The 25,506-nt window shown below is 40.9% G+C and overlaps 1 protein-coding gene across 5 annotated transcripts in view; it reads right to left on the bottom strand.

Moving 5' to 3' along the window:
- The window catches only part of SPECC1L (sperm antigen with calponin homology and coiled-coil domains 1 like), a 132,443-nt gene that overhangs the window by 35,223 nt on the left and 71,714 nt on the right, over positions 1-25,506 (bottom strand). For all 5 annotated transcript variants that reach the window (XM_055322682.1, XM_055322683.1, XM_055322684.1 and 2 more), the window contains 5 exons: positions 24,847-25,010; positions 20,330-20,421; positions 15,208-15,298; positions 2,778-2,861; positions 1,766-1,922 (listed from right to left, as the gene is read on the bottom strand). In XM_055322682.1, coding sequence (XP_055178657.1) covers positions 1,766-1,922; positions 2,778-2,861; positions 15,208-15,298; positions 20,330-20,421; positions 24,847-25,010 — 588 coding nt within the window. The remainder of the gene's footprint in view (positions 1-1,765; positions 1,923-2,777; positions 2,862-15,207; positions 15,299-20,329; positions 20,422-24,846; positions 25,011-25,506) is intronic.

Consider the following 25,506-nt stretch of genomic DNA (forward strand, 5'->3'; position numbering starts at 1 on the left):
AAAAAGCGAGCCAAATAAATAAATAAATCTCCATCATGCTTAAAATAAAACTACTATAATCAGTGTGAAAGGTTTACTCTGGCTCACATCAGGTCTGTTTGTTTACAGAAACAGCTTAAAAAGCATCAAAGAATAATTCTATGGTCTATAATAGGAAGCTGCAGAAAAAGAGCCTCTCGGAGATGGAAGGTCATCTCTTATAACTTCTTCATTGTAAGATGAAGACACCTTCCAGGAGATGCCTTGTTGGAAGTCAAAGCTTCTGAGTAGGGAAGCCAGGAGGAGTGGGTGCCCTTTCCACAGGCACACTGTAGGTAGCCTACCACCCAGGACAGACACAAGCACAGAGAGCGCTCTCCCTACATCAGCCTGGGCAGAGCGACAGCCACCCTTATCACTGTACATCTACTTGCTCTGATGGTGCACTGTTTATGAGACCATTATTTCTAAGAGGCTGGGCCTCTAGAGGCAGGGCTCAAAACGTAAGTATATACTTTGAGTTTGAGAGGCCAACTATTCCATTTTATTCTCATACCTCTAAGTCAGTATAAAGCTAAATTAGTTTTGAAACTCACTCCTATCCCTCCTTCTTCTTAATATAACTCAACAGTTTTCCTCATCCCTATATACAATATATGCTGTGTTTCTTAAATGTTTTTTTCCCTCTAAATGATAATGACTTCTTAGTCCCAAATGACTTCTGACATATGAGAAATATGAATAAAATGTACTATTACATTTTCAGATATTGTTTACCAGTGATCAATGTGGCGTTATGTTCTCAGCTTCCAGTCTAAAACAATTAGAGTCCCCTTTGGTAGTTCTTCTTTCATTCCTTTTCTAGAAATCTATTGCCAAAATCAATCATCTCTCCCTTTGAAAAGGCTCCTGAGTCTCACGCTCCCTTCACCATTTCCACTGCTATCATCAAGATCCAGACTTGGGGGCAGCCCTGGTGGCGCAGCAGTTTAGCCCCGCCTGCAGCCCAGGGCATGATCCTGGAGACCCGGGATCGAGTCCCACAAGAAGCTCCCTGCATGGAGCCTGCTTCTCCCTCTGCCTGTGTCTCTGCTACTCTCTCTCTCTTTGCATCTCTATGAATAAATAAATAAAATCTTAAAAAAAAAAAAAAGATCCAGACTTGGTATCTTTGTCCAGGAACATCATGTTATTTTAGTTGTGTTCCCCAACTTTTGTCCACAACAGAAGAATCCTTGAATCACCTTCTCATGTTGATTTACTAATCCCACTTCATAGCTACTACCATATCCAAGTGACTTAAATGGTTCTATGCCTAGTTATACCCTACTGTCAATCTTTTCTTCTGCAGCCCCTGGATGTGGTAGGTCCACACCTTTCTCTGGCCTTCTGTACCCATCCTTTGTACATTTGCATTTGCAGTACCACCTATCCACAGCTCCCCCAACCCTCAGTTACTCACCCTTCTGTACTTTGGCTCCAATTGCCAACCCGTCCTCCCCACCCAGACACCACTCCTCTCAGAAGCCTTCCCTAACCCTCCACCCAAGCCCAGTATTCCGATTCTACAAAACTTACTTTTGGGGAAAGGAACCATCTTTTTCATGTTACCTTACTTTTTATTATACCATCTTATCCAATTCTGGGCATAGAAGAATAAAACATTTAATAACACACAAAGAAAAGAAAAATCAGTGCTTGATTGCCATTATTTACAACCTGATCATTAATCTCCAAAGGCCAAGAGAGGTAAGCATGAAATGCATCAGTATTAACTGTTCGCTACCTTATCCGACTTCGGGTGGTAGGGGTAACAGATGCCGTGGGAGAAGAGGACAGGGAAAGCTGTGGAGATGTGGTTCCCATAGCCATAAGAGAGGCCGGTGATGCTCCTTCAGGTGCAGAGATGTCTCGTTTCATCTCTTCACTACTTCGTCGAGACACTGATTGTGAGAAATAGTCATTATGCATTTTGTATAAATGCAGAAAAACATTTACTTTTATAAAACACTTTTAAATTGAGTTCTTGAGACATTTTCTTCAGCAGATTCCAAAATGAGCAGAAATTATCATAGAGCAGGAAAGACTAACATTTTCTTTATCATACTGGTAACCTTGAAAGGATTTATTTCTTTCACTAAGAAAACTGTAAAAAAGGTACAGCAGTTGAGATATGCACTGAACTGCACATACCCTGAGTGTGATTTCTATAGAATCTAGAAGATATAGCAGAGGAAATTCAGAGTGAAAAATAATCAACTCAAGGGGCACCCAGGTGGCTCAGTTGGTTAAGTGTCTAACACTTGATTTCAGCTCAGGTAATGATCTCACGGTTGTGAGATGGAGCCCCATGCCAGGCCTGCTCAGCGGAGAGTCTGCCTGAGCTTCTCTCTCTGCCCCTCCCCACTCCTCGCTCATGCATACTCTCTCTCTCTGAAATAAAAATAAATCAATCTTTAAAAAAAGAAAAATAATCAACTCAAGAGCTAAAGAGGGAAGAAAAATTAAGTAAGTCTAAAGAGAATGTGTTTGGGGATGCCGGGTGGCTCAGTGGTTGATGATCTGCCTTCGGCTCAGGTCATGATCCTGGGGTCCTGGATCAAGTTCTGCAGCAGGCTCCCTGCAGGCAGCCTGCTTCTCTCTCTATGTCTCTGCCTCTCTCTGTGTGTCCCTCATGAATAAATAAAACCTTTAAAATAGATAGATAGACAGAGAGACACAGACAGGAAGTGTTTGGTACCATTACTAAAACTTCTAGAAGAGTTTTTCTAAAGGAATTCCAGATAAAAAGTCATCACCTGAGATGGTCTTGGCACTTTCCATGGCAGGTACTCTTGGCAGAGAAGCAGGTCGGCTGGTTGAAGAGGTTCGTAATAGATGCTCTGTACAAAATGGTAAAAAAAAAAAAGAGAGAGAGAGAGAGAGACACTGAACCAAGGTAACAAAAGGTAGCAAGAAAGTGAGCTCTTCTCCTCTTCCTCCTTCCTCCTCCTAGGCTCATCCTTCTTTCTCAGTCCAGGGTACTCTAACAATTCCCCACAGAGTCCACATCTACAAAAGAGCTTCTGTAGACAAGGACTGTGGGAAAACATTTATGTTCTGGAGATGAGATTTGACATAGATGAATGTTTCTAAATCACCAACTGCTACTTTTTGACACAATTTAAAACCAAAATTCAAGATCCCCTACCGTAAAAGTACAAACTAAATCAAAGCCTTGCCCTTCTGTGCCTACCAACAGTGGGGAAGCCATACATATACACCACCAGAGAAAATCAGGAAAGGACAATTAGAATAAGAATGACAAGGATTATCAAACCGCAGCGTGTGAAGCCATTCATATGGCTTTCAGGCAGCAGGGAGGCCTTCAACATGATGTTAAGCTGGGCTTTACTAGTAGAGAGGAGTGGGAATGGTATTTCAGGGCTAGACAACAACAAACAAACAAACATACAAACGTATAAGGTGAGTTACAAAACAATAAAATGCCAGTGTAGCCTCAACGTGGGCCATATGGAAATCAGAGAGGGTGGCAGAAAAAGGGACTCTGAAGGGCAGATGAGGCTAACAAGAGCCTTGGTTACCTGGTATGTGGACTTTGGTCTGAGGCAACAAGGAAGCCCCAGATGGTTCTGTGAGTGAGGGAAGGACACAGATAGGTACTGCCTCTACTGCCCAAATTGCAGCTGTGCTCTCTTCCACTCTTCCCATGCTCTCTAGACATAAGCAGCCTTCCTTGGTAGTTTCTGGAGTTCCTCACTCATTGGCACAAGCTGCTCCCCTGCTTCCTATCCTCTTCTTCCATACCCTCTGTAGGCCGGCTACTTTCATCACCCTTCTGATCTAGCTTCCTAGGGCTCCAAGCCTAAGAAGGCCAAGCACCAGGACAGATGGACTAGATGTGCTTTGCCTGGTTGCCATGTGCTAAGGATGTGTGATTAGCCTGAGGGAAAAAAACCATCTCTTAAATTTACTGAAGACTATTAGCCTCACTGACCAAGAGTGGCCCCACAGCAAACATATGTTAACAGGTCATTCACCACTTCTTTTTATGAACTAATTTAAAAAATAGCTCCTCTCAAATATCATGATGTCAAAAATAATGGCATATGACATCTTTCAAGGATAGTGCATTTATTATTCCAAAATCTATTTTCTAAGTATATGAAGAACATTTGGTTGTCATTACACACAACTTTGGGAAGGATGAACTTACTTTCTTAAGGAAGATAGGACTTACACAGCCTAGATTCACTACATCTTTCCAAACATGAACAAACATCACCTCTGTGTGAAGAGCCCATAAGCAAGCACCAATCAGAATTGTGAACCCCGTGAGCAATTGGCATTCATCCTCACAGGAAGAGCATATTATGCACAAAGTCTGACAGACAAAACAAAATTAGTAGAACACGGAAATAGTAGGAAACAGAAGTCAACATTTTTAATCAAAATTTCCATTTTACAATTATGCACTTAGTCATTTCCCTAAAATCTTCATTTCCCAAAGAACACAGCAAATAAAGAAAGTGAAAACAAATGTGGCAAGCAGGAGAGATTTTATTTTATAGTAACAAAGTCTATTCTACTGCCATATGGAGCTTTTCTTGTCTTTAATCCATTCACTAAACAAATATCATTTGGCCGTCCACTACTCGCTAGGCACTGGGCTTGGTGAAAAGGCCAGAGGAAGGAGGCAAGAAACTTACCCTTATGGAACTTACAATCTAGAGCAGAAACCAGGCATTAAAAAAAATAAAAAATCATTACAAGTGAGGGATGCTAGGAAAGAACAAGTGCATGGGGCTCTGGAAACACAACAGAGGACGTGACCTGCTCTTGGGGGGAGGTCCGGAAAAGCCTCCTCAGGAAATGACATCTTGGTTCAGATGAGAAGGGTAATTAATAGCTTTTACACAGGCAAAGGAGAGGTTGGAGGGGAGAGGGTGTTCCCAGCTAAGTGCTCAGCACACACCAGAACAACTCCAGGGCATCAATGTTCAGAGGATAGGGGAAAAGAGCAGCAGATGAGGCAGCAAAGGCAGGCTGGGAGGATCAGAGCAGGCAAAGGAAAGTATGCAGGCAATGCAGGCCAAATTAAGGAGTTTGGACTGTACCCTGTTGGCAATGGGAGCCAATGAAGGTTTTATTAGGGGAGCATCTTTGTGGCTGCCTGCAGTGGAGTAAAGAAGCCACACTGCATGCAAGATGGTATGTTAGCCTGTACAGAGGAGAGGTGAGGAAGGCTTTGGGTTTGGGTGGTACTGGGGGGGATGGAGAGAAGTAAACAGGTTCAAGGGCTCTTTGATGAAGCAGAATTAACAGACTTGCTGACCAATGAGATATGAAAGTGACAAAGAAAGAGGTGCCAGGTACAATGATAAGAAAGGCAAAGAGTATTATGGGAAAAGAGAGATGAGAGCAAGCTGAATTTGAGAACCCTTTGAGATATGCAGGGGAAGACGCAGAGCAAGCAATTACAAGAGGTTCAGAAGAAAAGGGGGGTTCAGAGGGGATGTGGTATTTTGGAAATTATCAGCATGTAGCTGATGGGGTGAGAATGAACTTGATGACATGGAGGCTATGGTAACCTTGATTAGAGCAATTTCATACACTGGTGGGGACAAAAGTAAGGTGAAAACATGTTGAGGAGATAGAGTCAGAGAGGAAGGAGACAAGCTGCACAAGAGTAAGAAAGAATACAGTAGTTGCAGGAGGTAAGGAAGGGAGAGAATTCTTTTTCTTAACCTAGCAGAGATGTGAGTATTGTTTAAAAAGATTTTATCCATTTATTTGACAGAGAAAGAGCACAAGCAAGAGGAGGGTCAGAAGGAGAAACAGACTCCCCAGGCTCATACCAGGACCCTGGGATCATGACCTCAGCCGAAGGCATAAGTTTAACCAACTGAGCCACCCAGGTGCCCCAGATGTGAGCATTTTTAAATGACAATGGGAGGGAAGCCAGTAGACAGGGTAAAGTTGAAGATCTAGGAGAAGGGGATCATAGCCCGAGGCTAACACCATCTGTGACAGCCTATGGGGACAAGATCAAGGCCTCAGAGAAAGGGATAAACCTACAGAGATGTTCTGCTCACCTTTGACAGACAGGCAGCAGTAACAGAAGCATACTGGGTCTGCTATTTAATTCTCTCTTATTTTAGAAATCACATAAACAGGTACAAGCAGTTGTCCCTTTATTATTTCCCAAAACAAATTTAAAGGCAAAATAGTGGGCTTTAAAATAGGAGCCTAAAAAATAAATAAAATAAATAAAATAAATAAAATAAAATAAAATAAAATAAAATAGGAGCCTAAAGAGCCAACTTCTCAGACTAGTTCCAAATGGATGGATGCTCCTGCCAAAAACGAGTATAAAATCTGAAAAAAATCGAAAATCAACCACTTCAAGGCACTGAAGAGAATCCAAAAGCAGGCAGAAAAGGAAAAGAGTAAACACTGGGAAGAATGAAAGAACACAGGTAATTTTCCAGATTATGGCTATAGGCATGAGTACAGGCTCCGGGTAAGGCCATACAGGGGGGCTGGTAGGAAGCCTACAGCTTTACTGCTTTGAGAAGCAGAAGACAGATCTCAGGACAACCAAAACTGTTGAAAAGGGAGAAGAGCAGGGTGACAGCAGAAAGAATCACAAATTCTGTATATAGACTGCCCAAATCTCTCACTGACCTCTGAAAACTACAAGCACTCAGATTCCAAGGAGCTGAATTAAGGGCAAAATAATTGAACAGGTATTTAAGATGAAGAAAAAGAGGTGGGATGGAGTTTGAGGCGAGCCAAGGTAACTGCTGGCTATCAAAAACCAATTTTCTGCAGAGGAACAAAACAGAAAACAATCTCTACAACATGTGATTCACACCAGCCAGAATCCAATTCAAAACTACTAGACATACAAAGAAAGACAAAAAAGCAACCCAGAGTCAAAACAAATAGAAACCTACCCAAAGATGACCCATGTTGGAATGAATGAGCAAAAGAGAATTTTAAAGATGCTTAAATAAGCAAATGAGACGTCTCAGCTGAAAGAGTTGTAAGAGTGTGAAAAGGGCGCTCCCTGAGATGCAATATGTAAAGGCAGCCAAAAGCTGAACTTGGAGTGGACACTGAGAACACTCATTCCAAACAGCAGCCCTCTCTAAACACAAGGATCAGTGGAACAGTTGGAAGTCTTCTGTGCACTAAAGAGCAGAGCAACTTAATAAACTGCTGTGCACTAAGGAGGAGAGCAACTTAATAAACTGAAATCCAGCTCAGCTCCTGAACAGATCAACTCAAAATCCCACACTAAACACCTACCGGAAGGAGGGGCCCATGTCAAGACATAAAACCAATCTACTACTCTCTACAAGATGTTCAGCTTTCAACAAAGACGTCCAAAATACACAAAAAGCAAGGAAAAAACAGTATATTGAGTTCACCATGTCAAGGCACAAAGTAATCAATAAAACCAGACTCAGACATGGCAGAGATGTGGAACTAATAGGGCCTTTAAAGTCTATGATGAATATGTTAGCCTCTGATAGAAATAGTAGACAAACATACAAGATTAATTAGGCTTTCCTATTTGACCTCTGCTTAGAGTTTCCACCTCTTTGCTGAAATTAGACAAATAAAACTGTGAGAACCACGTCTCTGATTCTCAACTGAAGGCAAATTTGCCAATATGCCATTGTCTTCAGGCGTTTTTCATTGTCATACCTGGGGCAGTAAGGTGCTTACCATCTAGTGGGTAAAGACCAGGGAGGCTGCTGAACACCCTACAATGCACAGAACACAATGAATTTTACTAAGATACAAATTTTTTTTTTAAAGTCAACCAGAATTGGGGGATGAGGGGATGAAATGCAGACGGGACAAAATTAATCTAATTGTATTACAAAAGCACGATATAACCATACTGAGAGAGCAGTGAAAAGGGGGGCTGACTTAAGTAGAAAAAAGGTGTTTTGACATGATACTTTAAGGGTAAACACAAAATGAATTGTACTCACTGTATTCCCTAGATCTGCTTTTCACAGGGGTATGGTATAGCAACTTTGAAACTACTAGGTATGTATAGGAGGTTCAACAAATAAGTTAGTATATTATAGACAATGAGAGCCAGGTTTCCATTGTTAGGAGAAAAAAGATACAAATAAGGAACGGGAAAAGGTCAGAACGCACCCTTTGGTGCTGACCTAGAGTCAGAGGCATCTGCGTAGTCATGGGTTTTCATAGATATAGAAATAACACTTATTTGTGTGTATGTATGCATGCGTTAGTATACATACAAAGTTTTCCTAGCTTTATCCAGAGAAGGAATGGAGGCAGTGAAACCTCAGGAGCAATGAGCATCTAGCACTTAGATCTTGTTTTCTAAACACTATTCTCTAATAAAAGTAACCATGGCTCCTTGGAGAAGTGGTTGATTCTAGATCTGGTGCAGGAAAAAGAACAAATCTGGATCACCTTGTGGGTACCTAAAAGTAAGAAAAGTGCTTTTGGAGGGTGGGGGGGGGGTGCATCAAAAAGAGCAAAGAGTCAAATGTGAAAGAGTTCCAAATGGCTCCCAGGCTGGAATAATTTGAGCAACAAAGAAAGTAATAGTAAGAGATTACAACCCAAAGAATAAAATAAATACCCACGGGCTTATACTAATACAAATACATGTTATAAATAAACAGTAAGTATAATAATATAAATAATTTCCCACAGAAAGAATGAGAAAACAGAAAATCACTGGTACGGAACACCACAGTAATAACTCCTGCAGGCAAAATATACAGATGCTAAAATCAGTGAAAGTGTAAAGAGGAATAGGATATTTATTAATTACTAGTAGACAATCATTTTAACCAAGTGATCACGGCCAACATGGCCAGTAATAATATGTATTGACTCATGTGCCCCTGATATGGTACCTGAGAAGGGCACCCCACTTCTGACACAGCTGTTTTCCTAACAGCCCATAACCTAAACCCAACCAAGGGAAAATACCACAAAAACGCATAGTGAGAGATGTTCTAAAAAAGTAACTGGCCAGTATTTTTCAAAAGTGTCAAAGTCACAAAGACAGAGACTGATAAACCGGTAGGGGCTTTAGTAGGCAGTAAGACAACTAAAAGCCAAGTGGGGCCCAGGATTTGATCCTGGAATTTAAGAAAGACATCAGTAGAAAACCTGGTGAAATCCAAACAATGTCTGTAGTTCAGTTAATGGTATGTTAACAACGTTTGTGATTTCTTATTTTTGTAACTGCCCTATGGCTGTGTAGGATGTTCATGTAAGGGAAGCTAGGGAAAGGTGTAAGAGGGCACTTTAATATTTTTGCAACTCTTCTGTAAGACTGAACTTACCTCAAGAGTTTAAAGACTGAGACAGCACCTTAAATAAATATTGCAATGCATGCTCAAGTGCATCAACTGCGATTTACCTTGAGAAGCATTTAAAAAAACTAGATGGACTGAAAGGATAGAGAGATGGATAAACATGTTTAACTCAAATACAGCAAAATGCTATAGAATCTGAACAGTAGGATGTGGATACCCACCATACAGTTTCTTCCAACTTTCCTGTATGTTTGAAAGTTTCAGTAATAGTATGTTGGGAAAAAAATAGGAGCTTAGATACTCTAGTTTATCAAGACAAATATCAAAACCACAGAGGAAAAAAAGGAAAGGGTTAGGGAGAGGGGAAGGTTTAGAAGTGAACGGGTAGACATTCATTAGACTATAAATACAAAAGAGTAGGATTTCTATCTGAATTTCTCCTAGGAATTTCCCCACTAGGGTGGGATCTAGGGCTGGGCTGGAATTTGACTTAGATCTACCCTCTGGAGAATGAAAATTGCTGTGAAACTTTTTAAATAGAAAGCTATTTTTCTTTTACTTAACTTAGGCTATAACACTTAACAAAGGTTTGGCTTTCTAGTGAAACCTTCTTTATATCACATACGCACCTAATATTACCATAAACCAATGTCTTCAAAATACTGTGTTTTTAAAACTTTTTACATCTCTAGCCTCAAGTAATACAATTTAGATGATAAGAATATGAATTTATTTTTTTTTAAAGATTTCACTTATTTATTTGAGAGAGAAAGAATGAGCAGTTCGGTGTGTGTGTGGGGGATGGTGAGCAGGAAGAGAGGGCAGAAGGAAAAGGGGAAGAAGAAGCAGACTCCCCACTGAGCAGGGAGCCTGACTCGGGGCTCGATCCCAGGACCCTATGATCATGACCTGAGCTGAAGGCAGAGGCTTACCCATCTGAGCCACCCAGGTGCCCCAAGAGTATGAATTTCTTTACAAAACATAAATACACTTGAATTAATCAACTTTCTCAGATAACCAAGTGTCTGAGCCACAACACAGATAGGACAAAGTCACCCTAAAACAGGGCAAAAACCCAGGCTCACCAACCATCTGCAACATCCAGCTGAGGTCTCTGCTTAACACTCTACTCTGGACCCTATAAGAACACACTGTGCAAGGGATCAGTAAAGACTTTTTCAACCACCTGTATCCATGTAGCTAGCAGGCAGATCTATCCTTTCCTGTTTATTAGGTCACAAAAACTAATTCATATCCTATCTACAAAGCGTCACTGAGGTGGCACAATCATGACCCTAAGCCAATAATACCAACAAAAGAGCATCTGATCAGTTCATTTATAATAAGATTTCTCTGCTCTGAAATATTTTCCTGTAACTGACATATAAAGCATGACGCTAAAATAGAACAAAAAAACTCTATGCCTATTATAATATACTTAACTGGAAAAAACACCAAATTCTCTCATTTAAGTGTAGAACAAAAGGCAGCCCCTTTTAAATTTTCAGTAATGAAGCCACTGTAACTTTCAAAATAAAAATTATAGACTCTTCTTCGATTAACGCCATGGTAAAAGAAACAATCAAGGAAGCATTTTCAGAGAAGGCCTGAAAATCCTACTCTCTTTTCACCGTTTAGATAACCATGGTGATTTTTTCCAACCAAGAATCACTTGGTTGTTCTTAGTTACATAAGTTGTTTCTTTCTCTAATGACTGTTTAAAATAAAAAAATCACACTATCAACAATTTCTCAGACAAAAATTCACTTAAGTGTTTCCTGCTCTCTCCTGTATTTGCACTGCTTCAGCTAAGTCCCATGAAGGCATAATGGACTGAAGTGGAGAAGCAGACCAGCATTAACACACCCCCAAGAGCATTATCATTTGGTACATTACCAGATAAGAAAACAAGGGGAGCCAGGGAAAGGTTTCATTCAGCAGAGCCCCAGAAAAAACATTACTGTGTTAAAAACCTTGTCACACTGATCTTCCACACTTCCAATCCATACCCACAAAACCAAGGTAATAGGAAAAATTAAATAGTAATCTTTGCCCAGTTTCCCCAATTTGTCCTTTTTAAAGAATTACTTGGGATGCTTCTGAAAATGAAGTTTCTAAGCTCCCTTTCCTAGAGTCTTTGGCAATAGACCTGAGGTGAAGCCCAGGATTCCCTATTTTAAGAAATGACTCAGTTAAGTCTTATCGACAGGTAAATTCGAGAAACGCTGCTGGTGCTCACTTTCCTCAGTAAACCTTGTCCTGCTGTAAGCCGATCAAGAAGAGTCTGGAAGGTAGCTACTGAAAGGGGAGAAGGCTCGGAGTCATTTCTCACTGGAGCATGGGGCATCCCTACCATCCTCAAAAGCCAACTGGGGCCTGAGGACTCAGTTTTATCTGATCTCTCCAGTCAGGGGTCTCTCCCACAGAGCTGTCACAGGCCCAAAGTTATATATACTCTCAAAGGCTATGGCACCCTGGCTCCAACTGTACTTGGTGCTGACTGCAGATCAAAAGGTTGACTTGATAGAACAGGGGAACACACAATAGGCATCTGAGTGGGGTTACTCCTTGGCTTCCACTTTTGTCCTCGGTGCCTACAGCCTTAATATGTCCAAAACGTAATGAGTGATGATGCTTTCTCACAACCACTTGTCAGCAGCTAAGCAAAATCCTAAACACCTTGGTGGCCTTGCAATGAACTAAAATCTTGAGTTTGGACAATAGAGAGCCATCCTTCTCTGCTACTTGTGCTACTAAGAAGTTCACACTTCTTATATTAACAGTAATAAAATCTAACGGTGAGCATTTACCGTGGACTAAAATCTGTGCTAAGCCCTTTACATGCTTTAACTTGCACTTCATTCACTCATCTCATAATTTATTTTCAAGAGCCCAGCACAATGACAGCTGCTAAGATACCTCAGTGAATCAGATAGACATAAATCCCTGAATTCATTGACTAGGGAGGCAGACAATAAAAGTTATAGACAAGTAAACTATGCAGTATCCCCCAAGGGATAAGTACTTAGTTAAAGTTTTTTAAAGGGGAGAGGGGTCCAGGAAAGGGGCATGGAGGGAGAGTTGGTTGACAATTTTAACTATGGCACTCACCAGCCAAGGGGGACGAGAGCATAGCTTTGAAGGAGGGCCAGAGTGAGCCATGTGGACATGTGGCAGAGAACTCCAGCAGAAGAAGCACCAGTGCAAGGTTCCCTGGTCGGGAGAGTGCCAGAATGCCCAGGGAACATAAGGAAGCCTGTGTGGCTCGGCAGAATGACCAGGACAGAAACATGATGAGGCCAGAGAGGTAACCAAGGCCATGCTGGGAGGGCTGCAGGCCACTAAGAGAACTCTAGCTTTTCCTCTGAGAGAAACAGGGAGCTGGGGGAAGGTTTGAATAGAATGAAGTGTTCCAACTTCTATTTTTCAGGATTATGGTGACTGTAGGGTTAATAGATCGTGAGAGGGGTTAGGAATCTTTTGGCAGAAACCAGGTGAGAGATGATGGTGTCTTGACCAAGGAGGTGGTGGCAGAGGGAAGAGCAATGTTTGGACTCTGGATGAAGAGCCAATGGAGTTTCCTGAATAACAAATAACAAAAGAGTTCTGTAACTTTGTGAGCTGACAGATGGTAACTATACTTATTGTGGTGATAATTTTGCAACATGTATAAAAATGTGGATCATTGTGTTGTGTGCCTGGAATTAATATAATGTTACATCTTGTTTACATTTCAACTGAAAAATTGATTTGATTGGGGTGCCTGGGTGGCTCAGTCAGTTAAGCATTTGACTCTTGATCTCGGCTCAAGTCCTAATCTCAGGGTCATGGGTTCAGGTCCTATATGTTGGGCTCCACGCTGGGCATGGAGCCTACTTATCTCTCTCTCTCTCTCTCTCTCTCTCTCTCTCTCTCTCCCACACACACACACACCACACACAGATTTGATCATGGGGAAAAAAAACCCAAAAATTTGCAGTATAAGGTCTAAGATAAAGAAGGGAGTTTAGGATGATTCCAAGGTTTCTGGAAGATAAAACTGCCATTAACTGAGATGGAGAAGACAAATTACAGGTAGGACAAGTTTAGAAAATGCAGAAATCTTCTGGACACACTCAGTCTGAGATTATTCGACATCCAGATGGAGCTGTCGAGTAGGCCACTGTGTATATGAGTCTACAGGAGAGAAAGAGGCTAGAGATATCAGTTTGGCAATAACAGTTAAAGCCATGAGAAAGAATACAGTAACAGAGTGAGTGCAGACAGAGAAGGGAGGTCCTGAGACTGAGCTCAGAGGTACACCACCATTTACAGGTCAGGAATGGGGATCAAGCACAGGAGATGGAGGAACAGCCAGGGAGGGATGGAGAATACACAGAGTGTGGCTTTGTGGCAATGAAGATGAACATCCCAGAAGAGGGAGTGTTCAACAGGGCCACATGCTGCCTATAGTTCACAGCAGACAAGGACTGAGAGCTAGATTAGCGCACAACATCACTGATAACCTCCATCAGAAGCATCTCTGGTGGAATGGTGGGGGTAAGAGTCTGACTGCAGGGTTTAAGACCTGGGAAGAGAGGGATTTAAGAAGTTTGTGACTATTTCCAATTCACAGGCGAGGAGACAGTCTCAGGGGACAGGACGTACGAGGTCAGTGATATACACACCCGACATATACATAATCCTTAATGGATCCATCTGGGAAGCAAGAGAGGGAATGCAGTCAAGATTTAAAGAGAGACTTGACACCTTCCACTATTTTTTCCTTTAACAAGAGCACCTTCTGAGGGGAGAAAAGACCTCAAGTCATGAATGACGAATGTTTTAGAACCAAGAAGTAGGGGTAGAAGGCAAGCCCTTGTGCAGGGAAGGTAGCAGCAGCACTGTCTTGTGTACCATTATCCCTCAATGTGTGCACTCATCTGAGTATGAGGTATACCTGTGAATGGCAGGTAAGGGGCCAGTCCCACTGCCAAACTGAATACCTCTTACACAGGTGCTCCCTGGAGCCCACAGAACATCCTCTAGGTTATTTAAGGGACTAATTCTCATAAGTCTGCTTATTTCTTCCCCATACCCGCTAAAACCTCGCAGTCACACGCATCAAGGCTAACTGCCATAACCAAGAAAATGCACAGAGCAACACAGGAGTGACCAGTCTACATCAACTGAGAGGAGCCCCAGGCTCCTGAGGGGCATACATTTCTGTTAACCATGTCCACACCTACCCCAAATTAAGCGTGCACTTCACAGCCCCATGCCCCAATGCCACAAACCATTTTTCTAGTGTACTTCAGCACCATGCAGGAAGAGGCAATATGGAGTCAGAGAAGGAACTCTGACCTTGAAAGGGAGGAGACATGGGTTCTGGTGCTGGCTGGCTCTACCATAAAAGCTGTGTGAAAATGGCCAAACCCCTTTCATAAGTACGTAAAAGAATGGACCTCATCCGGACTTCGTGTTTCAGAGTTCCAGTGTCCTCTTTTGGACAATAATACAGAGCACAGAGGTTAAAAGAATGGGCTTTGGAGTCAGGCTGCCTGGGTCTACTGTTCATTAACTATTTTATTTAACTTTCTAAAATCTCATTTTTAGTATCTATAAGATGTGGATAACAGTACATACCCCATGAAGAACTATGAAAATAAAGTGCCTAGTAATGGCGTGCACTCTCCACTACCTATCATAACAGTATGAGAAAGCTGTCTTCCAAGATGCATTCAATAACTAACTCCCTATCTGCAAAGAAGACATATTATTAGTAAGCTTCTGATAAAGATGTATACCAGATCAGCTGAAGTCATGTCAAGAACAAAGAAAATCACAATTTAGTTAGTAAAAAAAGCCAGAAGATTCAAAAAATTAATAGCAGAAGTGAAATACTGTGACATATGAGGTATACCTTGAACAGGGATCTCCCCATAGTTTGGTCTCTTATCTGACAGCGCTGTCAGAGGTTTGGATGTAGATATTGGTCCACTTATGGAATGTCTCTGAAATCATAAGATACACAGTTCAATGTTAGGATAAATCTAGAGCTGGGACCCCCAAATAAAGTCAGTGTTGCAGAGAGTAATATTTAGTTATGAATCTGCATCATTCTTTCCATACTATTATAGTAAGACTCACACACACACACACACACCACACACACACACACACAGGGATATAATGTGATCAATATACTATTTTAAAAATTCATACAGAAATATCCCCCTGTGTCCATTACTCAGTTCTCCCCAATGGTAACGTTTATACCACACTATCACAACTAGGATACTAACACTGATACAGTCAAGACACAGAACAAGGATGGCCCTTTAATAATTACACCTTCCCCCCGTTTCCCAATTCCAGAGTACTGCCCCCTGGCAACCACTGGTATTCTGAGTGTGATCTCATTATTTTGTTTAAAGAGAATTCTTGGGGCACCTGGGTGGCTCAGTCAGTTGAGCATCTGCCTTTGGCTCGGGTCATGATCTCAGGGGTCCTGGGATCAAGCCCTGCCTTGGGCTCCCTGCTCAGTGGGGAGCCTGTTTCTCCCTCTCCCTCTGCCTGCCACTCTGCCTGCTTGTGCTCTCTGTCTGTGAGAAAGAAAAAAGAAAAGAACAGAAAAGAAAAGAATTTGAAAAAAAGAGAATTCTTAACTATTATGCACCAATTGGTGAAATATGGAAGTGTTCCTACTAAAAGGGACCCAGTACAACCTATCATCTAATTCAGTGCCACTACGATGGCTTTGCCACTGGCTTCCTCATCTCCGGTCGGATACATGCATCCTCTGCGTGCAGCCACAAGTATCTGCCACAAATACTTAAAATCTCTCAGTTCCTTGGCTTCATCTCCTGCCACCTCTGTGTAATGCTCAAATACCACTAAACTATTCACTTCCACACAGACCATGGTGTTTACCATCACTGTCCTTTCTGTCATGCTTATTTTCCCAGCTTTTCCCTAGCCCTTTTTTTATCTAGTGAACCTCGAACTACTCATTTCATATTCCCAGCAGAAAAGTGCAAGGTTCAGCCTCTTCGTATCCTTACCAACACTTAAAGACTGCCTTTAATTTTAGCCATCCTAAAAGGTACATAGTGGGATCTTACTGTGAATCTAATTTTTCCTTCCCCAACAACTAATGATGTTGAGCATCTTTTCATGTGGTTTACTGGCCATTTGTGAATCTTCTCCTAGGAAGGGACTTTTAGGGGTGCCGGGGTGGCTCAGTCAGTTAAGTGTCTGCCTTCAGCTGGGGTCATGATCCCAGGGTCCTGGGATTGAATCCCACATCACGAGGGGGTCCCCCTTCTCATTGGGGAGCCTGCTTCTCCCTCTCTCTCTCTCTCTCTCTCTCTCTGCCCCTCCCCCTGCTTGTGCTCTCTTATTTTCTCTCAGATAAATAAAAAAAAAAATCTTAAAAAAAAGAGGAAAAACTTTAAAAATCTTTTTGTTCACTATTTATTGGTTTGTCTTCAATCAAGAAGATGAAGACATCTTCTCGGAATACAGTGTTTTGACAGATAAGTGTACTGTGATTATATTCTTCTGAGTCTAGAACTTATCTTTCTTTTTCTTAATGTCTCTCAGAGAAGTTTCAAATTTTGATGCCCATTTATTTTCTTTCATGGCTCCTTTTTTTTGTGTCCTAAATAGAAATCTTGGCCTTCTTGAATGATTTTCTCTAATGTTTTCATCTAGAAGTTCTGTAATTTCAGCTTTCTCATGTAGGTCTACAATTAATTTTTATAAATGCCATTACATAACAGTTGTGGTTACCTCAACCATTATTTTTTTTTCCATATGGATTCTAGCTATTCCAGAATCCTTTGTTGGAAAGGCAACCTCTCTCCCATTGAATTACCCTGGCACCTCTACTGAAAATCCATTTACCTGTTTTCTGGATTTTCTATATAATCCACTGGTATGATGTCTACATTGAAACTTACATCAGTAAGTGCAGCTGCTGGTACTCTGGCTATTTGTGGGATGGGGAGCTTATCAGCTTAATGAAGATTTCATATAAACAAACAAATAAATAAATAAACTTAGTCATTACCCTACTGCCTTGATTACTCTAAGTGCCTAAATCAGGTAGTATACATCCTCCAAAGTTGTTTCCTTTTGTATCCCCCGATGCTTCGGATATTCACGATCCTTTGCATTTCTACACAAATTTAAAATTGTATTATCAATTTCTACAAAATAGCATGCGAGACTGTCACTGGGATTGTGTTGAATCTACAGATCAATGTGAGGGAGAGCTGTAAGATAATAATATTGAGTCTTCCAGTCCATGAATATATCTCTTCATTTATTACTTCTTTAATTTCTCTCAGCAATATTTTATACTTTCCGTTATACAGATATTGCACAACATTTTATTAAATATACTGCTAATTATTTCGATTTTCAATTGTTCACTGGAGTGACTAGATCTAAGAGAGAGCAAGAAGAATCCTCAAGACAGAAGCTAATCTTTTTATAACCCTACCTGGTGACATTCCACCCCTTTTCCCATACTCTATTCATCAGAAGTGAATCACAAAGTCCAGCCAACACTCAAGAGGAGTGGATTCCATAAGAGTGTGACTTCTAGGAAGTGAAAGTCACTGAGAAGCATTTCAGAGGCTGAGTACCCCAGTTACTTATGGATCTCCTTGGCCCTTTGGAGGTTAATATTTAAGGTCTTTTAGGGCAGGTCTAGCATCTATTTACCTGTGAGCTGCAATGCAGTTCTACTTTATAGTGTGGCCCTAAAGGGTCTCAAAGGAATACTCCAAGTATTCCAAGATTTCTCCATGGTGAACAGCAGGAACTCAAATGATTCCCTGCCCTGTACCAACTATGGGAGGAAGTGTTTACCTGACAGCTCCCTGGTAACTCTTCTTTCCTGAGAAACTGTTCTGACTTAGCCTTGTGGGGGTTCACCCTGTGCCCGTGCAGACTGGCATTCAAGCAAAGACTCACAGGATGCCTCTGCAGAGGCCCTTCCTGTGTGTAGTTCCCTCTTCCCAGGTCCTCTGCCCTGAAGGTTCTAGCACTCTCATTCTTCCTGAACAATGATCTGTGTCTCTTCAGACCCATCTAGTTCCCCCTTCCTGGCCCCATCTAGCATCCCCTACTGCACCACCATGTGGAACCTCCCAACAGGAAATGCAAGGGCCCAGCAGGACTTTCCCCATTTTTTAACTTTTACTCAAAAACCACTGTCTCCTACTGCCTGTTGTACATGTCTGAATATAATTGCTTCCTATAATTTGGCCAGCTTTTGAGCTGCCTGAGGTGGCAGGGTAATCCAGCCTGTCACTCCCTCACCGCCAGCAGAATTCCCACTCAGGGAGTTTTAAAAAACTAACAATCCCAATCTTAGGCCCTATTCCCTAGAGATTCTCGTTCACTAGGATGAAGCCTGGGAATCCATGTGTTTAAAACCTCTCCCACATGGTTTTTATGCACAATTAGGTTTGAGAAGCATTGTGCTAACTAACCAAGTACTAAAAAGCTACTGAATGTGACTTATAATTGTTAACTTTTTTCAATTTAGATGAGATTTTTCACCTACTATCTTTACAAAGATATACAAAGTCATGCTTTGAGAATATTAAACGTAACCATCAAATACCACTTAAAGAAATTTCACCTTATTTGAAGTTTATATTTTACATCTTGGGGTCTACAGAAAAAGTTTGATTAATAGTGAGCCTATAAAAAGCATTAAATCTATAGTGGGATTGGAATTCCCTTGCCTTCCTTGTAAATTAAGAGCATTAAACACCTTCTGTACACATGCAAATGCAGAACCATTAATTTGTAAATTACAAATGCAGAAGGACTGTACTTTTACCCTAAACTGCACACAGGAAAAAGTTAAAAAGTAAAAAAAAGAAAAAGGTTAAACAAAACACAAAAAACCCCCAACAGATTCACTTGTAAAATACATGGCCACTAGTTAACAAAGCACAAAAATCTCCACTCAAAAATAAAATGCCCCCAAACCCTATTTTAGTTTTAGGGAAGAGGTGTGGCCAAGACTACCCTGTATCAAAGAGTACTAGGTTTAAGGCCATTTCTTCTTTGGCTATTCTCACTTACATGGAAAAACTCTACCACAGCCACTGTTTCCAAAAGCACCTGACCAAGAAGGGCACAGTGAGAGGGCCTCGTGAGCACAACAGAGCAATAGCCTTCTGTCTTGTTCTGGTCTACATTTCCACAGTGACCAGAAGAGCGACCTCAAAGATTTGTTGAAATGGACCAGCAATGCCCTTGTGCTAGACTACTAAAAAAATGGCCCATACTGAACCTTCTGCAGAATCTTTCCACTCTGAATCTGGACTAGCGTTATGATGTGGTTGGAGCTTGAGACACCACACCACGAAGGAACCACATGGAGAGAGTGGCCCAGCCATCCCTGCTGAGCCCAGCCCCCAGTCCACCCTATGGCTAAGTGCAGCTGCAAGAGTGAGCCCACACAAAGTCAGCAAAGAACTGCCTAGTCAACACAGAAATGTGAAAATTTGTTCTAAACCACTAAGCTTTATAGTGATATGTTAGGTAGTGGAGGCTGACACATGCCAACTACATACTCTGATGGTGCCTGAAGCCACACTGCCCAGGTTCAAATCCCATTTTACCACTTCTTCATTATATGACCCTCAGCAAGTTGCTTAATCTTTCTCGGCCTCAGTTGCCACATGTGAAAACTAGTGGTAAGAATAGTACCTGATACCAATAGAGCTGTTGTGAGGATTAAATGAATTCACATCATAAAGCATTTGGAAGAGTGTAGAACACATAGCAAGTGCTCAAAACTTGTTAGCTATCATTATTACTAGGGACTTTCAAAAGACTAATAACACAATGGACATTTTCATAATTTATCTCAATTAAGGATATTTACATGATTTTACAACCCTAACTACATTCCTCACAAGGTGTGCCCCCCTAACGTAAGTGCAAAGGACTTTTCGGAGAACAGACTTCCAGATGCTGAGGACCCCACAGCCTCTACAGTAACAGACACTTACCTGCATAGGTGAGACAGCTGCAGCAGGAGGGGTTTTCATTGGACTTGGACTTAAAGGCGTGCGAGGAATCGCGGCCGCAGTAGGGTTTGGTACTACAGAAACAAACAAACATTGAATGTATCATGGTAGAGTGGAAACTTTCATAATTGGTCTCCCGTAAAGGATCCCCTAAACCATTCAATGCTCAGGCTCCCCTGGAAACTGTTCTGACTGATGCTTAGCATCTATGGCACACTCACAGCTGTGCCTGGCAGGTGATGCTTCTCCTGCCACTAGGTGGACTCTCTGTTCCTTAGAGTAGTTGTGTTGATTCCCAACCTGATTATGCCAGTCATTTCATTTTTGCCATTTCATTAATTTAGGTAGTTAAAGAGCTCCACGAGCCAATGAAATATAAGTTCAAAAAACCCAAGAGGAGTATTTCTGTAACTGCATCAGGTGAGAAGCCTAGCCCACGGTCGGTGTGCATTCCACGAAGGAACACTGGAAAATAAAAACAAACAAAAAATGAAGGAACACTGGGCTCCCAATCATCTTTTCTTATCTCTTCCTATGGGGTTCATCACTTTACTTCGCAAGTACTTTCTGGTTTGCATTTAATGCATAGATGTACAATTATTCGCTCGCTCCTCCGTATCCCTCTTTAAACTATGCAAAAGTAAGATCCATAATTTATTCACTTCCAGATACTTGGGCTTGGCACAGATTTTGGTAGAGGGTACATAAAAAATGGTTATTTGTTTGAAGCTAAATTAAAATCAAAATGGGACACAAAGACAAAATCAGGCATGTCACACAGTGGGGAAAAGATGAAGAAGTAGATCATGGTGGACCTTTTTATGCAACCAAGTACTTCTATTTAATTTGCTATTTTTAGATGCATTCTTTTATTGAAATAATATTCACATAATAGGGGCGCCTAGTCGGTTAAGGGTCTGCCTTCAGCTCAGGTCATGATCCCAGCCAGGGTCCTGGGATTGAGCACCGCATTGGGCTCCCTGCTCAATGGGCAGTCTGCTTCTTTCTCGCCACTGTTAGTGGTGTTTTATATGTTCTCTCTCTCTCAAAAAGATAAAATCTTAAAAAAAAAAAAAAAACTCACATAGTAGAAAGTAAATAATTTTAAAATGTACATAGTTCAATGGCATCTAGTACATTCACAATATTGTACACCCATCATCACTTCTACCTAGTTCCAAAATATTCCAGTATCTGTTAGGCAATCATTCTCCATTTATCTCTTCCTCAGTCCCTGGCAACAGCCAAACTGCTTTCTGTCTCTATGCATAGACTTACCTATTTTCCATACTTCATATAAATGGGATCTTATAACACACAGCCTTTTGTGTCTGGCTGCTTTTACTTAGTATGTCTTACACATGGTAGTATACATCAGTACTTCTTTCATTCCTTCCTATGTCTGAATAATATTCCATCAGATGGATATACCATATTCTGTTTAACCATTCGTTGGTTGATGGACATCTGGGCTGTTTCCACATTTTGGTTATTGTGAATGATGCTATCATGAACACTCACGTACAACTATTTGAAGACTTCTGTTAACTTCTTTTGTGTATATAATTTAGCAGTGGGACTGCTGAGTCATTTAGATATATCTTGTAAAATACTGTTTTTTAAAAAAGATCAGAAGAGAGCAGATTTATCTTTTTGCATTAAAGCTCATTTCATTAATATTCTGAATAACTACATGACTTTAAATTTAGTAAAGCACTCCATTATCATTTCATTTTAGAAGCACAGATTTTTGTGAGCCTTTCTTTCATTTTATCCCATCATATTACCCAGAGGTAGCCATTAACAATAGTTCCAAGTGCATCATCTTTCTTGTACTTTTAATGCAAAAATCTATGTACTTAAAAAACAAAATGAGATCACACTATATAATACTGGTCTACAACTTATTACAAAGGACTGCAGTACATTATACATCAGTACTTCGAAATCTACCTCAACCTTATTAAAAAATGCACGGTATTCTATTGTACTAATGGGTCATAACTGACTTATTAATGTTTTTAATGGGCACTTGAGCAATATCTAGGTTTTCAAACAATCCTATACTGAAAACTTTCTGTGTATATCTGTATCTATATCTATATATCTTTATAAACTTGTGCCTGTATGATGTATAAGAACTTCAGGATCTATGAATATGGCATGTTAAATTGGAAGTTACTGTCTTCCAAAATATCTGTATCAATAGTGTAAGTATGTAAGTGACTTTTGATCTGATTTTAAGCCAAAGAAAACTAATTTGTGTGTAGTCACAGAATACAGATTATAGAAACTCTACTATTATTTAAGTGAATTAGAATAAAGCCTGTCATGAAGTTTAAAGAATTTTTAAAAGAATAATTTTTAGGACACATTACATTCAGTTATTTTTCTGAAAAAAAAAATTTTTTTTAAGGATTTATTTATTTGAGAGAGAGAGTTAAGCTAATTCTGCACTGAGTGTGGAGTCCAACCCGAGGCTTAATCTCATGATCCTGAGATCATGACCTGAGCGAAAACCAAGAGTTGGATACTTAATTAACTACCTCAGCCACGTGCCCCTCCACTTTTAAAAGATTTTTTACAAAGATTTATTAAAAAAATAAAAGAGGGCAGCCCGGGTGGCTCAGTGGTTTAGCGCCACCTTCGGCCCAGGGTGTGATCCTGGAGACCGGGGATCGAGTCCCACATCCGGCTCCCTGAATGGAGCCTGCTTCTCCCTCTGCCTGTGTCTCTGCCTCTCTCTCTCTCTCTCTGTCTCTCATGAATAAATAAATAAATTTAAAAAAATAAAAAAAATAAAAAAAATAAAAAGATATTTATCTGAAAGAGAAAGAAAGCAATCTCCCGCTGAGTGCAGAGTCCGATGCAGGGCTCAATCCCATGACCCATAAGATCATGACCTGAGCCAAAAACAAGAGTCAAATATTTAACCGACTGAGCCACCCAGGTAGCCCAAGATTTTATTTTTTTTAAGTATTCTCTACATCTAACGTGGAGCTCAGACTCACAACCTCAGGATCGAGAGTCATGTGCTCTAACAACTGAGCCAGATGGATGCTTCCATTTAGTTTTTTTTAAAAACGACATCCCTGACAGAACATGAGAGACTCCTAACTCTGGGAAACGAACTAGGGGTGGTGGAAGGGGATGTGGGTGGGGGGTGGGGGTGACTGGGTGACAGGCACCGAGGGGGGGCACTTGATGGGATGAGCACTGGATGTTATTCTATATGTTGGCAAATTGAACACCAATAAAGAATAAATTTATTAAAAAAAGACAAACAACAACAACAAAAAAAATGACAACCCTTTCCCTTTCCCAAAGCTGAGGGGGTTAAAGAGATAAAAAGGAGTCAGTCACTTGAAGGTGGGAAGAGTGAGCTTCCAGGTAGAGAAGATATGAAGCCTGTGCGATATGAACCCTGGTCTGTTTTGGGACCTAAAGTCTAGTGTGGTGGGAGTAGAAGAAGGGCAGGGGAAGAGTGGCTCAACTGTGGTAAGAGGAAGGCAGGGTCAGATTATGCAGGCATCTGGGGATCTGAATTTCATTGTAACTATAATAAAGCAATTAAAGGAGTTTAAGCAAAAGATCTTTCTCTCATGAAATGAAATGGAGAGACTAATTAGGAGGTCACTGAAATTAGAAGCTGATGGTGGCTTATACTAGCAGTTGATTGTGTGCTAGAGATAGAAGCAGACAGAGCAAAGATGTGCATGCTGGAGGCTAGATCCACATGACCTGTTAATGGATTAGATATGGAGGTGAGAAAAGAAGAAGGATTTAAGGGAGACGGAAGATTCCTGAATCTCTGATTTAAGTAACTGGGCAGGAACACAGGGGAAGCCTGAAGCTCAGGGACAGGAGTGCAGTTTTGGACATAAGACATGTGGGAGAGGGATCCCTGGGTGGTGTAGCGGTTTGGCGCCTGCCTTTGGCCCAGGGCGCGATCCTGGAGACCCAGGATCGAATCCCACATCGGGCTCCTGGTGCATGGAGCCTGCTTCTCCCTCTGCCTGTGTCTCTGCCTCTCCCTCTCTCTCTGTGACTATCATAAAAAAAAAAAAAAAAAAAAAAAAAAAGACAGTTCTCCGACTGCCACTTTAAAAAAAAAAAAAGACATCTGGGAGATACCTGAGTGTCAATATCAAGGAGGCCTTTGGAATTATACACCTACAGGAGTTCAGAGGAAGGGAAAGGACTGAATTCATACATTTGGAGTTTTCAGGCATTTCTTTTAGAAGACACTCAAAGCCCCAGAACTACATGAAGACATTTCTGTGAGAGGCAAGGCACCAAGTCTGAGAGCAAGATCCTCTGAAGCTGAATAGATCCCAAGTCTCCTAAAATTCACCTGATAGTAAGACTAAGTCATTAATGCTACATGAAATTTGATGAGGCTCAGAGAGTAAGATGGTAAAGAATACCAAACCAGATCAGATAACAGATGGTAAGTGAATGACAACTGCCTGCCTTTAGCATAAGATATAAGAAATTACCTTGTGATGCACTGTCAAATGACTTGATGAGGGTTTTCACCGTAGGGGTTGGCTCAGAGGAAGTTGAGGATCTTCTACTCAGTCCCATCCCTTGCCTTAAGGCTGCCAAATCTCTTTCAACAGCATTCATGTAGTTGTATACCCGGCCTCGCTCCTCCTCTTGCCTGAAAACGATAGTGAAGTCAGGCATTTTTACACATATACTAGCAAATACACATTTTCACCTCCCTACTGAAAAGCATTAAAAAGTATCACTTTTTAAAAAAACAATATCAGTAGAAGCTGAGTAAATTACCTAGTCTAATATTCTCATTTGTTTCATAAGTTCCAGGAAATGATATTAAAATTTTTATATCAGGTTGTACTAAATAGGCTTAAAAGTAACCATCAGAATCCATTTTCATCTAAGTGTAAGGTGAGGACATCGGTAATCAATTAGCAGTAAAATGGAAAGTGGACTATCCAAAAAGATCCTGACAGAACTGTGGATCTTGAGGTTCTGTCCTGCTCTAAGGAGTCTGGAAATTCACCAGTATATGGATTATTTATACTGGCCCTAATATGCCATGCATAGATATGGAAATACAAAAGAAATGAAATCAAAGCTCATATTCTTTAAAAAAAAAAACTCTGCTGTAGTCTCCAAATAGAATTTCTACA

Source organism: Nyctereutes procyonoides, unplaced genomic scaffold (genome assembly GCF_905146905.1).
Source record: "Nyctereutes procyonoides isolate TBG_1078 unplaced genomic scaffold, NYPRO_anot_genome, whole genome shotgun sequence".
NCBI classification, from domain to species: domain Eukaryota; kingdom Metazoa; phylum Chordata; class Mammalia; order Carnivora; family Canidae; genus Nyctereutes; species Nyctereutes procyonoides.